A 15353-nucleotide genomic window follows, 5' to 3' on the forward strand; every position below is an offset into this window, starting at 1 on the left:
CCCCTCCCGGTGTGTGTGTGTGTGTGTGTGTGTGTAGATATGCATGTGCCACAGAGCACATGTAGATATCAGATGACACCTCAGGTATCACAAACGGTCTTTACCTTCCACTGTTTGAGACAGGCACTTTCTTGTTCACCATTGTGTATGCTGATCTAGAACTACTCTCCTTCCACCTCCCCTCTCCCAATAGGAATATACTAGGATTACAAACATGTGCACTATTACTGTGGCTGGCTTTTTATGTGGGTTCAGGGATCTGAATTCAGGTCATCAGGCTTGCACAATAAGCACTTTACCAATGAACCATCTCCCCAAACACTACTTACGATTTCTGTGTGACTAAAGAAATAGCCAGCAGAGTGGCACTTCTGTCAGTCTTTTACTGTATCTAAGCAAATGTATATTTGAAGAAAAGCGAATTAAATGTTCAATGCCTTTAGCTTTCACTCAAACTTTATTCAACAATAGATCATTCAAATGTATAAGTATGAAAAGTTTTTTTGCCCAAAATATATACTTTGGAAAACACCAGAAAATTCAAAGTGAAAAAATATGAATAGGAATGAATATAAAAAGAATTTACTCAAAAATCAAGTATTCATATATATGCATATATTTATGTATCACGATAATAATTAAAGGAAAAGAGGCCATGAATTTGAGGAAGCAGGAGGGACATGGAATGAAGAGGGGGAAAATGGTATAATTATGTTTTAATTGAAAACATTTAATTTTTTTGCTAGGTGTAGTGGTATGGTGGCACATGCCGTTAGTCTTAGAACTCTGGAGGCAGAATTAGGCACTCTCTGAGTTTTAGGACAGGCTGGTCTACAGAGCACATTCCAGGAAAGCCAGACCAACAGAGTCCCTGTCTCAAAAAACAAAAGAAAAAATAAAAAACAAAAAACAATCTATTAACTTTTTAAAGTCCAAATGAAAATAAGACTCACTAAAAAAGACACTTTAGTTATTTTATCTTTAGGTACTGCTAACATAGAATAGTCAAAATAAGTAATATAAGTACACATTTAAACTGGGAAGAGATTAATTCTGGATTATAATTATACTCAATGTACAATTCTGCTTTGAAATTTTTATTTATTTTATTATTAATTTATTTATTTATGAAAAGTAAGTATTAGGGCTGGAGAGATAGCTCTGTAGGTAAGAGCACTGGCTGTTCTTCCAAAAGACCAAAAGACCAGGGTCACTTCCCAGCACCCACATGGCAGCTCACAACTGTCTGTAACTCCAGTCCCAAGGGATCTAATGCGCTCTTCTAACCTTCTCATGTCCCAGGTATGCAACAATACATGCAAAAATAAATATTTTTTAATTTTAAAGCAGTTACTGATAAAATTTAACTCTAAAATCATTCATTCCCACTGAGCATGTGGTCAGGTGTAGCTGATTCAGGTGTGCACATGTCCTTTTTACATTAAGTAGGGAGATATTATCAACTTTAAGTAACAGACTAAAGACAATGAAATGAAAGATGCATAAACTATGTCTAAACAGAGAGGATTTTGTAGTTAACACACTAGTGCTGGAAGTCATATATGACACAGGTACTTCAGGAACATTTTCAAATTTTCTACTAAATTTTCCAGTAAATTGAATCCAAGGTTGTTTTCTGTCCTACATACACACACACACACACACACACACACACACACACACACACACACACACACATTATTTATCAAAGGAAAGATACTAGCTTATTAATACTCTAATTATATTTGTATTTATCTGAAGTTAAGAGTATTGGGCCTGGCAGTAGTGGCGCTTGCCTTTAATCCCAGCACTTGGGAGGCAGAGGCAGGCGGATTTCTGAGTTTGAGGCCAGCTTGGTCTACAGAGTGAGTTCTAGAACAGCCACGACTACACAGAGAAACCCTGTCTCAGGAAAAAAAAAGTCTTGGGCTGGGGTTGGGTTCTGGCCTAGCCTTCCTTGAGCCCTGAATTCAATCCTAAGTACCACAAAAAATTAGAAGTCTTGAGAAAAATGAAGAAATCTTTACATAATTCAGTGAAATTTTCAGATCATTCCTTTTAAAAATGAAATGAACTCAAATCTACATTTATCAAATAGCCTTAGCCCAAAAAATGATGAAAGCATAACTCTCATATATATCATTATATCAGATGACAAGAAATTACTTCTTGAATGTTTATAATGTTGGGTTTTTTAAAATTGGATATTTTATTTGTTTATATTTCAAATGTTATCTCCTTTCCTGGTTTCCCCTCTGCAATTTCCCTATCCCATCCACCCTTACCCTGCTTCTATGCAGGTGCTCCCCCACCCACCCACCCTCACCTCACCACAGTAGCATTCCTCTACACTGGGACATCAAGCCTTCACAGGACCAAGGGCCTCCCCTCCCATTGATGCCAGATAAGTCCCCTTCAGTTCCTTCAGTCCTTTCCCTAACTCTTCCATTGGGGTCCCTGTGCTCAGTCAGATGGTTGGCTGTGAGCATCTGCATCTGTATTGGTCAGGATCTGGCAGAGCCTCTCAGGAGACAGCTGTATCAGGCTCCTGTCAGCAAGCACTTCTTGGCATCAGCAACAGTGTCTGGGTTTGGTGTCTGCTTGTGGGATGGATTCCCAGTTGGGGCAGTCTCTGGATGGCCTTTCCTTCAATCTCTGTTCCAGTCTTTGGTCCTGTATTTCCTTTAGACAGGAGCAATTCTGGGTTAAAATTTTGGAGATGGGTGGGTAGCCCCATCCCTTAATGGGGCGGGGGGAGGGGATGCCTAACCTCTGGATATGGTCTGGACAGGTCCTCTCTCCCCTTTGTGGGATATTTCAGCTAATGTCAACCCCGTGGGGTCCTGGGAGGCTCTTGCTTTCCTGGCATCTGGGAATTTCTGGTTGTTATCCCCAGTTCCCCATCCCCTATTACCACACAACTCTGTTCAATTTCCTGCCCCTCTGTACATCTCCTCCATCTCCGCCCATACCCGATTCTGCCCCTCTTTTTCCCCCTCACCCTCCTCTCTTCCTCCCAAGTCCCTCCCACCCTCTACTTCCCTTGATTATATTGTTCCCTCTTCTAAGTAGGAATAATGTTGTCTTAACCACTGAACATATTATAAGGAAACTTCAATGTTTTATTCACACTGTGTAAGAACTTTATTGACGAACAAATCTGAACAATTTTTGATGTGTTTGGAAAAGGAATACCAAATCAAACTTAAGATGTGAATACCTGTTGCTGGTAAACCCTATAGCCACCTAAAATTCTAGAAAGTTGATATTACCAAAATATACAATTACAGAAGTACTACATTTGCACAAAAATAATAAAATCTAATTGGACACAAAAAACTTCTAACTCTGCTCAGTATAACATTCCTGTTTAATTAGCTGTCAAACTATTTCAAAAACTAAACACAAAATGAATCTCTGACAAAATCCAAGTAACTATATCATAAAGAAAAGAATTTAGAAACAGGTGTAAGGTTATGAGCATTTCTTTTGTAATTCTAAAATAAAAATTAGTCACCTTTCTAGAGAAATCAGTTAAGAAGCTAGAAGAAGGGCTACCCATAGGCAATGTAGAGAAACCCAATTACCATAATGGTCCAAATGAGAACAGCTAATTTGAGAAGTTTCTATTTGCACATTACTTTTAAAATATAGTGACCAAATTATAAAAACCTAAGATAAAATATTAATTAATAACTGTAAGAAAGCAATGGAAATCTGTAAAAAAGAAACCCTTGATATCATATGCTATTTATCTTGATATATAAGATCTATTACACCTTTCTTGATTCTACTACTCCTTCTTTGATATCAAAATGAAGAAAGTAATCATTGAATTAAATGTTTCATAATTAAAGTTTCAAACTAATGCACAATGTTATGATTTCAATATCTTATTGAAGAAGAAATAGTGAAGGAGACAGCCATTGGCCAAGATGGCCAGGTGGGACCCCAGACAACTATAGCTACAGGTTATCTAACAGAATTTAAATAATTGTGAGTTCACCCAGTCAAATCACAGTATTATGACAGATAAAATGGGTTATTCATTTAACATCCATGATATTCTGAAGTACTTTATTATCTGTTGCTGATGCTTGCATCTATGGCTCCTGATTTCTTTCCTAGGATTTCTATCTCCAGAGTTGTCTCCCTTTGGGTTTTCTTTATTGTTTCTACTTCCATTTTTAGATCTTGGATGGTTTTGTTNAATTCCATCNCCTGNTTGGTTGTGTTTTCCTNNAATTCTTTAANNGATTTTTGTGNTTCCTNTTTAAGGACTTCTACCTGTTTAGCAGTGTTCTCCTATATTTCTTTAAGTGAGTTATTAATGCCCTTCTTAAAATCCTCTACCAGCATCATGAGATATGATTTTAATCCAAATGTTGCTTTTCGGGTGTGTTGTGGTGTCCAGAGCTTGCTGTGGTGGGAGTTCTGATGATGCCGAGTGGTCTTGGTTTCTGTTAGTAAGATTCTTACACTTGCCTTTCACCATCTGGTAGTCTCTGGTGTTAGATGTTCTAGCTGTCTCTGGCTGGAGCTTGTTCCTCCTGTGATCCTTTAGCCTCTGTCAGCACTCCTGGGAGTATAACTCCCTCCTGAGTCCCAGTGGTCAGAGCACTCTCTGCAGGCAAGCTGTCCTCTTGCAGGGAAGGTGCATAGAGGTCTGGGTCTCAGCTCTGCCTCCTGGCTGAGGATGAAGGCCTGAAGGGACCCTGTCCAAGAAGCTCTGTTGCTTCTGCGGCCATGCGCTCTCCTGCGCGGACTGGTCTCTGAGGGACCCAGGATACAAAAGATGGTGCTCTCACCTGGGTCCCGGGGTCAGAGCCCTCTCTGGAGGCCTCTCTGGAGGACTCTCCTCAGTGATCCTAAGATCCTGGGTGTGCTAGGACGCCTGCAGCATGGAGAGTCCTCTGTGGACCATGGGACCGTCCACAGAGTTCACGCCCAAGGTGGCCTAGGGCTGGCGCCGACTGGTATACTTTATTATCAATCAACAAATAATCAAAATGATTACATTTAGGGCTAGGAGAAAGCGCAGTAGGAATATAGTACTTGCCTTGCAAATACAAGAACGTAAGTTTGATAATTAAAACACACATAAAAACATCAGGGTACAGTGGCACACTTGTACTCGCAGAGCTGAAGAGGCTGAGCCAAGTGAATTCCTGGGGTTCTCTTGCCAGTCAGTTCACCTAGGTGGAGAATTCCAGGCCAGTGAGAGACACTGTGTCAAAATAAATAAAATAAAATAAAATAAAACAAAACACAAAATAAAGGGTGGACAGTACCTAAGAAACAAACCCAAGGTTGGTGATCCTCTGGATTCTATACAAATGCACACGGGGGGGAAAAGTGTATTTAACATTTTAAAGGTATTATTCAGCAGCAAAGTAATCACTAAGTACTAGTACTGGAAGCTAGGTAAAGGGGTTGTAAAGTTCACAAATAATGAACACAAATAAAAACACGTAATATCACATATTATTGCTTTCCACTGATATTTAAGATTCACATTTATCCAACTTCTAACTTTGGCACAATTTAATCAAGATTCTTAAAATAAATGTAGAAACTATTCTCATGAAAGCATTCTTGAGAGAAAAGTAAAACCTGTAGTATTGCAAATTTAGAAATAAACAGAGAGTTGGGCAGTGGTGGCGCACGCCTTTAATCCCAGCACTTGGGAGGCAGAGGCAGGCGGATTTCTGAGTTCAAGGCCAGCCTGGTCTACAGAGTGAGTTCCAGGACAGTCAGAGCTACACAGAGAAACCCTGTCTGTCTGGAAAAACAAAAAAAGAAGAAAAAAAAAAAGAGGAGGAGGAAGATGAGGAAGAGGAGGAGGAGGAAGAAGAGGAGGAGGAAGAGGAAGAAGAAAAAAAGAAAGAAAAAAGAGAGAAAAATTACCTTTGAGAGGTTGTTCTCTATTACAGACAAGTTTAGCACCATAACATTGCTAATATCTTGTATCCTTTTTCAACCTTTCAACATGGCAGGGGGCTAGACACATTAGGTTGGGGTGATAAGGCTTCTCGTGGACAGAGGCCATATGTGATACTAAACATTATATCACACACATAGTTTCTTTCTTTTTTTAAAAAAAGATTTATTTATTTATTATATGTAAGTACACTGTAGCTGTCTTCAGACACTCTAGAAGAGGGCATCAGATCTTGTTATGGATGGTTGTGAGCCACCATGTGGTTGCTGGGATTTCAACTCCGGACCTTCGGAAGAGCAGTCGGGTGCTCTTACCCACTGAGCCATCTCACCAGCCCCCACACACATAGTTTCTTACATCCAATAAATGCACAGCCCAAAATGTCATGCCAACAATGAAAAGGCCTACCAGTGCTAAATTAAAATTTGAAGATACTGTTTTGTTTCTAGTAATTACCTTAAAAAGTAGTAAAAATGAATGATTCCACTGGCAAATTAATGACTAAAACTTTAATAAGTTTTAATGAAATAATTATATAATGTTTATATTTTTCAATATAAGAAAAAGAATAATACTTTTAATACTAGGCTACCAAAAGATAAGAAATATGAACAATATGAATTATGAAGGAGTAAGCAGGGATGGGGTATAGCTCAGGGGTAGCATACTTGTCCAGCATGTACAACACCCTGTCATTTAAGTCCCCAACACCAGAAAATAAAACTAAGCTAAAAGAATGTTATAAAATGGGTTAGTAAAGGGACTGGAGAGATGGCTCAGCAGTTAAGAACACTGATTGCTCTTCCACAGGTCCTGAATTCAATTCCCAGTAACCACATGGTGGCTCACAACCATCTGTAATGAGATCTGATGCCCTCTTCTGGTGTGTCTGAAGACAGCTATTATGCACTCATACACATAAATTAAATTAAATTAATCTTTTTAAAAAATGGTTTAGTAAAAAAGATTCTAGTTATAATTGCTAATAGAAATATATAATATTTTATAAGGTACTATTATAATGGACTCAAACATAAAATCCAGTATATAACAACATCAATATACTATGCAGTCTTGTTTAAGTTCACATCTTAACAAAATTATTAATTATCAATAAAGAAATGCCTAGTTGAGCATTATTTTTATTTTTCTCACTTTGCATCTTAGCAATAAATTCCTCTAACTAGACATGTGCTTCCACAACACTAAAACTATAAATAAGTCATTTTAGTTTTTGTCAAGTCTTAGAGAAAATTACTTAAAAGTATAAATAGGCTTCTTCGAGACAAGCATACAACTATAATCACATTAGCATTTTCTGTGATTTCTGAAAAATCATTTTAATATTGCCTGAGCATTATAAGACTTAAACAAGTCTGCCATAAATGTGACTGTAGCTAATATAAAGGATTAAAGATAAGCTAGAAACAGTTGCTACTGACTGTTAATAGCACATGATACAAATCTTATACATTAAGGAACACAATGATGAACTTTCCATTACCTTTACATTAGGCTTCTTTGTTGAAACTCCTCTGTACCAACCTAAAAAAAAAAAGATATTAAAATAACATTATGGTCATTCTGTAAGAGATATAACTGTAATTTTTTTTTTATTTGGTTTTTCCGAGACAGGGTTTCTCTGTGTAGCCTTGGCTGTCCTGGAACTCACTTTGTAGACCAGGCTGGCCTCAAACTCAGAAATCCGCATGCCTCTGCCTCCTGAGTGCTGGGATTAAAGGCATGCACCACCATGCCCGGCATAACTGTAATTTTTAAAAGCAGGTGATTGTGAAATTTTCCATAATATATTTTGGCTTCATTAGGAGCTGTAACTGTGCTAGCAGCTTACTCCTAAAGGAAGAGGTTTTTATTTTTATTCAGTTTTGTTTTATATGGTAGATAGAAAATATAGCCAAGACTGTCTCCTGACTCACTTACTCTCCAATGCAGCATACTATACTATTAAAGAGCATTCATATATAGCAGTAATAATAAAAGTTACAATTACACACAGAAGTATAATTTTCAGGCAAGGGAAAATCTTATTGGCAACCTTTTCAATTCTAATCTATTGCTTTATGAGTTTTGCAATAGTTTGCTTGTGTTTGAGAAGAAACAGAATGTAAGAGTATAAACCAAGAAAAGCATTTACAAAAGGAAAATAAAAATGGAGAATGTACATAACAGCTAATATTAACTGAGAACTTTTGTTACTAATTTTACATGTGGGAATTTTCCACATTCTAATCTTCAAATCTCATAACAATGCTATGGCAGGAGGAAAATTTAATTTTCTCACATGAAAACAACACACTACAAAAGAATAGAAACTCTGCTTCTTTTAGTAAAAGCCACTATGACAATAAATTACAATAACTAGTTTCACAAACTGAGTCTCAATTTCTTCATTCATCATTTTTAAATGATACCATTACTATGCATAACATGAATATATTAAGAGACAACACATAGCAGAATGAGGGTCTCTAAAACCCTTGAGAAAGAAAGAAAGAATGAATGAAGCCATGAAAATGCATCAAAGCTACAATATTCTAAGCTGTTGGGTATTGGGGAAAAAACAGGCAACCAGTCTACAGAACAAAAGATGACATCCATAAATATACCCACACACACTTCAACTAACCCTTGACAAAGTAACAGTGGCAGCACAAATGATGTTAGAACAACTTGCACATATATATATATATATATATATATATATATATGAATGACAGAGAGAGAGAGAAACAGAGAGACAGACAGACAGACAGACAGACGGGGGGAGGAGAGACAGGCAGAGACACACAGCCTCCCACTCTCCACCAGAGGCCACACCACCAGCCACCATAAGTCAGGTAGGCAGCCCAATCATAGACCTCCTACACTTTCTCGATGCACCCCACTCTAACCCAACCCAACCCTCTTCTTGTCACTGTGTCCCAACTCAGGCAGAGACCCTAAAACCTTCGACCTGCAATCTGTCCTACTGTGGCGATGTGCTGTGGTGATGATGACAGAGCACATTTTCTCTTTCTACCTTTTAGCTAATTTGGCTAAGGATCTGACAATCTTACTGGTTTTCTCTTTTGTTTCCTTGATTCTTCATATTATTGTTGTATGTATGCATGTGTTTCTATTTAATTGATTTTAGCCCTGAGTCTGATTATTTCTTGCCATCTACTCTTTGAGGTGTGACTCCTTTTTGTTCTAGAGCTTTCAAGTGTACTGTTAAGTTACTAGGATGAGATACCTCCAATTTTTTATATAGACATCTATTGCTATGAACTTTCTTCTTAGATGAGTTTTCATTGTGTCCCATAAGTTTGGGAATGGTGTATATGAATTTTCATTCAACTCTAGAAAGTAATTTCTCTCTTAAATTCTGTCCTGAAACATTTTTCATTCATTAATGAGTTGTTCAGTTTCCATGTGTTTGTAAGCTTTCTGTGTTTCTGCTGCTGTTGATATCCAGCTTTAGCTCATGGTGGTCAGATAGGATACAGGGTATTATTTCAATTTTCTTAGTTTTTTAAATTATTTTTTTAAAAAGCTTTATTATTATATCTAAGTACCCTGCAGCTGTCTTCAGACACACTAGAAGAGGGCACCAGATCTCATTACAGGTGGTTGTGAGCCACCATATGGTTGCTGGGATTTGAACTCAGGACCTTCAGAAAAGCAGTCAGTGCTCTTAACCGCTGAGCCATCTCTCTAGCCCTTCAATTTTCTTTTATCTATTGAGACTTGCTGGTGATCATGTATGTGGTCAATTTTGGAGAAAGTTCCATGAGCTGCTGAAAAGGCATATTCTTGTATGTTTGGATGAAATTTTCCATAAATATCTGTTAGGTTCATTTGGTTTATAAACATCAGTTAGTGCCAGCATTTCTCTAAGTTTTGTCTAAATAGCATGTCTCTATGGTAAGAATGGGGTATTGTAGTTACCCACTGAAGTGGAAGCTTAAGGGTTCTTTGTTAAGTCAGTTGTCCTGGATGATGTTTTGCTGGGCAAAGACGTGATGGAGTGTTGTCCTGAAGTAGACATAGGTGAAAGGATGTTATGCTAAAGCAAGCACATTAAAGTATACGTGATGAAGGATTCTTTGCTACTAACAAACAAGTATTAGTCTGCTTTACACTGCATAGTTGAGCTCCATTTGTCAGAACTCCATAGAGAGAAACACACCAAAAAACTTCTGGTGGTGTGCTACAGTTTCTTGTCGCTTCTGTGGACTGGGGCTGACTGGAAGAGTGATGTCAGCTGAGACAGATGCACATGCTGAGGCAAGACACGTGGAGGACACGTGGAGGACACGTGATATTTGGAAGGTATAATTAAGACTTGAGAAAATGACAGAGGCTGAGCTTGGCTTGCTTATAGAACTAGCTGTGCAATGCTTGTTGGTCTCAAGTCTTCACTGATCTTCACTTAGCTGAGAGAGGCACAGCTGAGAACTTCTCCTGGCGTTCCTCTTGGCCCTGGTCCCTCCTGCTGACTTGTGCTGAGGTTGAGACCTGGCTGTCTGTCTCTGCTAGGTAGCTAGCTGCTAGCACTGCTGCTGATTGTGTTTGTTAAACCAACTCTACCTAAATGAACTACTAGTATATCCATGAGGTGTTTGTGAGTGGATCAAGCTACCACTGCCTGTTAACTTGTGAACTGAACTGCTGATTTCCAGACAACACAGATAGGAATTGTTCCAAAGAACCTTTCTAAACAGGTTCACTCCCCCACCACCACCCATCCTTTTTTCCCACTACCTCTGGTGGGTAGTGGGCTACAAGGGAGGTTAAAGCATTAAAGAACCGTTATTAAAAGAAGACTTTGAAAGAATTAAAGTTACAACCCACTATCACTGTGTGGAGGTCAATATGTGATTTAACTGTGTAGTGTTTTGTTTCTTTTATAAACATGGATGCCCTTGTGTTTGGTGCACAGATGTTAAGAACTGCAATGTCAAAAACAAAAAACAAACAAACAAAAAAAGAACTGCAATGTCCTCTTGGTAGATTTTTTTTCCTTTTTTTTCTCTATCTCTTTTGAGTAGTTTTGATCTGAAGTTTATTTTGTCAGATATTAAAATGGCTACACCAGCTAGCTTCTTGGGTCTATTTGCTTGGAATATCTTTATCCATCCTATTACCCTGAGGTGCTATGTTAAGGTATGTTTCTTGGATATAGCAGAAGGATAGTTCCTAGGTTTTGAATCCATTCTATTAGTCTGTGTTTTTTTTACTGGGGAATCGAGTTCACTAATGTTCAGAATTATCAATGATCAGTGTTTATTGATTACCGGTTTTGTTGTTGTTGTTGTGATGGTGGTGGTGTAAGATTTTTATCCCCTCCTTTTAGAAAAACTATATACAAGTCATGACTTTACTTCTCTTTCCCCATATTGAGTCACGAAATGTTCTTTCATCTTTTTCATAGTTCCTTATTCTTCTTGATGAAAATTCAGACTGGGTTTTATTCTGTTCTAGATGAGACCAGTAGCTAAAGAGTGGCTGAACTGCATTAGGCATGAAAATATATAGTAGCTGAAAAACTTGAATGAATCTGTAAGGTATGAGATAATAAAATCCATAAGACAAGTCTGTTGGTCAGTCTAAACTAATATATGTATAATGTCTTTACACAGTCTCTCATACACAGTGACTAAAAAAAAATGGAATAGGCAGTTGACAGGAATATGAAACACTAAGATTCTATGTTTGCCTTTTATTGCTATAAATTTCTCCAGAAAAGACTGGGTTTGTGAAATAGGTTAAGTCAGAATTGCTTAATATAAATAGTGTAAATTCTAAGAGACCAAAAACACACACTTTCAAAGATCTATGTAAAGTCCCTTTTTGAAAAAGTTAAGACATAAAATTAAAAAATGGGTTCAAATCTATACATGAATTAGCAGCTATACTTCTATTCTCACCAACAAGATGCTGATAAATACACTGTTAAAGAGATTTATCATTACAACAAAATGACAATCACTAGACTTGAAAACAGGGGATGAGTATGAAGAGCTTCCATTTACTTCCATGGAAAGCAAATGACTCTTCCAAGATTAAACAGGAAAGATTCCTTCCTTATAAAAAACCTGTCCACAATTATTGATTAAAGCCTACACTATTCATGAGTGAATTTAACCATGACCCCTTATTTGTGCGTATGGTCTGTGTGTGCATGTATGCCATGCATGTGCATGTGGACACTGGATGTCTTCCTCAAACACTCTCCACTTTATTTTTTGAGACAGGGTCTCTCACTGAACCTAGGGCTCATCAACTCATCTAAAGAGGCTGGCCAGTGAGTTACATTGTTCTACCTGTCTCCGCCTCACCAATGATAGGATTAGAGGCATGTAATCCTGACCTCAAATTTGTATGTGTAGGGGCTGGAAATCCCAAAGCAGGTCTTTGTGCTTGCACAGCAAGCCCCACAGACCCCTTTTATCACCACTGAAATCTCTCACAATTCTAATGTTTCAACTAAATTTTACTTGTAACTCATCTTCACACAAAATACTATCTAAAGCTACCCATCTGTTGGTTGTCTTTTTGATCAAGACTTGAAACTCAGCCAAAACCAAGATACAAAAAAGTGAATTAGGAGATACAAAAGATTAAAATAAACTGAAATGTCTCTTTTGTTTGGTATCCCAAGCTCAGACTAGGCTAAAATGAAAAAGAAATGTTCTTAGTTTATACTGTTTATTATTGAGGGGTGAATTTTTCCTGAAAAGCCAAAGTAAGTGCCCTCTTACTTAACCAGGTTTACAAAAATGTCTTACAATTACAACTCCTTTACTGACACAAGAAATACATAAAACATTTCATGCTGGAAAGACCCAATCAAAGAGCTGCACAAAGTAAATTTAAAGTGAAGGGGGGATCTAGTGAAGAACTCTTGGAGGGGAGGCCAGGAAAGGAGGCAACATTTGGAATGTAAATAAATAAAACAATTAAAAAAAAAATTCCATGCAGCTGCCTCTAGAAGCTTGCAGCTGTGGCTGCTGTGTCCTGTGTGCATCAGTAGGTGGCAGAGAGGACAGAGGTTATATCTAAACTCACTGTTCTGACCTAGGAACATCTGAATGATTAGTAGCCTCACACTCTCTGATAAAAGCAAGCCTAAGATAATCACTAGTCCAACGGGGACTCAGACAGGGAGCTAGCCTGAGACAACCACCAATCCCACACTGGCCAGGCCCTGGAAGACTCCCAGGACCGGGTGCGAGCCTGAGACTAAAAGAACCCCCTCCTGGGACTGAGGGCCCAGGGCAGGAGTGAGCCTGAGGCGGATGACTCTCCCATGGAACCACTTGAGCAGACCAAGTGAAGAGCAAGCCCAAGATGCCCACCAGATGAGTGCTATTGGACTTGAACAGGGAGCTGACCTGAGACAACCACCAGTCCTGGGGGAGCAAACCATGCCTGAGATGACCCCTGCTCAGCACCATAATGCATGAGTGGGGCATAGCACTCCTGAGATAACCCCTGACACTCAGAGACCCCAGAAGCCTCTTAAAAGAGCAATTAAGTATTGGTGAAAATGAAGAGAAACATAAACAGAAGGATGTGAGCACAGTAAAGAAAGGCAGAACTGGAGATTCAGGGTAATGAGAACCAGACTAAGAGTAGTCAGTGATGCCACCTGGGATCATGGTGAGGTCTTGTTGGCCTGTGCTGCCCCAGTTGGGGGCGGGCTTGTTGCTATTTAAGGGCTGTGTAGAACTGGCCCACCCTTCAGCTGGGCATCATGGGAGAGCTGGCCCTGGAGGCATGAGAGCTGACTCTACCCCTAGCCAACTGTAGTACTCCACATAGCGGTAGTTGATTGGAAGCCTAGCCAGGCCCTCAAAGATAGGAGCATGGGGGACCGGGCCCTACCACTCATTTACTGTGTGGTGGCATAGATGAGAGATACCCTTCTCCTTCCTCCACCCACAACACCTGAGGCAAGCAGGAGAGCTGTCTCTGCCACTCACCAGCTGTAGCACTCAGGATAGTGGGCCCTGCACACCTCGCCTGGGTTGACAGCAGAGCTGACCTTGGTGGGGTGGGGGGTGGGGGGAGCATTGCCCCAAGGGCTTGAGTGTGGGAGAACTGGCCTACCTATCAGCCATGGGTTAAAGAGGGAGAGATGATATATACACACACACCCCTTGCCACCTATGGCAAGCAGGAATGCTGATTCCCTTGATCATTAGAGTGGAAAAGATGGTCCTGCCCCTCACCTGCTGCAGAAGTCAGGAGAGCAGGCTTGCTGGGGCAGTACAGCAGAGCTGGGCGTAGGGGTAGAGGTTGCAGGTGAGCCAGCTGGGTGGTATGGACAAAGGAGAGACACTCTCCTCCTCTCCCTCACCACCTATGGCAGTCAGGAGAGTCCTGGGGTCATGAGAGTGGAAGAACTGGTCACGTCCCTCATCAATGGCAACACTAGGGAGAACCGGCCCTGCACCTCACCTGGGTAGCAGAGTAGAGCTGGCCCTGGTAGCAGGGACTGCAGTGAGCCACTCCCAAGGGCATGAGAGAGGGAGAGACTACAGGCTAACCAATTCAGATACCTCTCAGATCCAGGGTTTTGAATTGACCCACCCGAACATCTGCCCCATCTATGAACTGCTAGCGTAAATGAAGGGGCCAGTCCTACAAATCTAAAACTACAGGATCTCCCAAGACACGGGGCAACAATGGATAACCAAGAGGAGTCCCACTGAGGTTCCATTATCAACACAGTAGCAGAAGCCAGAGGCATTCCTTATGCCAGACCACCAATTCATTGCAATGAACATTTGCAAGCAAAAAAGTGTAGACAAAAGGTAGCACTATATGACACACTATGACACACTACAGCTTCCAAACCAAGTTTTGTTTTTTTTGTTTTTTCTCTGCTACATGGGAGATTACAATAATGAAAGGCAGGTATGAGGAGAGGGAGAAATGAGTGGGATTGGGGTGCATGATGTGAAATTCACAAAGAACCAATAAAAAGTTTTAAAGGAAGAGGAGGAGGAAGAAGAGGAGGAAGAGGAGGAGAAGAAGGAGGAAGAGGAGGAGGAGACAGAGGCAGTGGGCGGCGGCGGCAGCTGCTGCAGCCACAGTAGCCACTGATGCCGCCACCTACAGGATGGTTCAGTGGGTAGAAATGCTTGTCTGCAAGCACAGAAATCTGAGTTTGAGCATTATATAAAAGTGGATGGAGAGCTAAGATGAAAGGATGGACTATCCAGAGTCTACCCCATCCGGGAATCCATCCCATCATCAGCCACCAAACCCAGATACTTAATGCACATGCCAGCAAGGTTCTGCTTGGGGACCCTGATATAGCGGCCTCTTGTGAGGCTATGCCAGTGCCTGGCAAACACAGAAGTGGATGCTCACAGTCAGCTATTGGATGGAACACAGGGCC

The 15353-nt window shown here is 40.0% G+C and overlaps 1 protein-coding gene and 1 non-coding gene across 7 annotated transcripts in view; one reads left to right on the top strand and one right to left on the bottom strand.

Moving 5' to 3' along the window:
• The window catches only part of Dock3 (dedicator of cytokinesis 3), a 299922-nt gene that overhangs the window by 229105 nt on the left and 55464 nt on the right, over positions 1 to 15353 (bottom strand). For all 6 annotated transcript variants that reach the window (XM_029542839.1, XM_021206339.1, XM_029542840.1 and 3 more), the window contains exon 3: positions 7446 to 7486. In XM_029542839.1, coding sequence (XP_029398699.1) covers positions 7446 to 7486 — 41 coding nt within the window. The remainder of the gene's footprint in view (positions 1 to 7445; positions 7487 to 15353) is intronic.
• Positions 12925 to 13055, top strand: LOC115064922. The gene has a single exon (XR_003844741.1). It is a non-coding gene; the product is annotated as a small nucleolar RNA SNORA17 (small nucleolar RNA).

Source organism: Mus pahari, chromosome 10 (genome assembly GCF_900095145.1).
Source record: "Mus pahari chromosome 10, PAHARI_EIJ_v1.1, whole genome shotgun sequence".
Taxonomy (NCBI): Eukaryota; Metazoa; Chordata; class Mammalia; order Rodentia; family Muridae; genus Mus; species Mus pahari.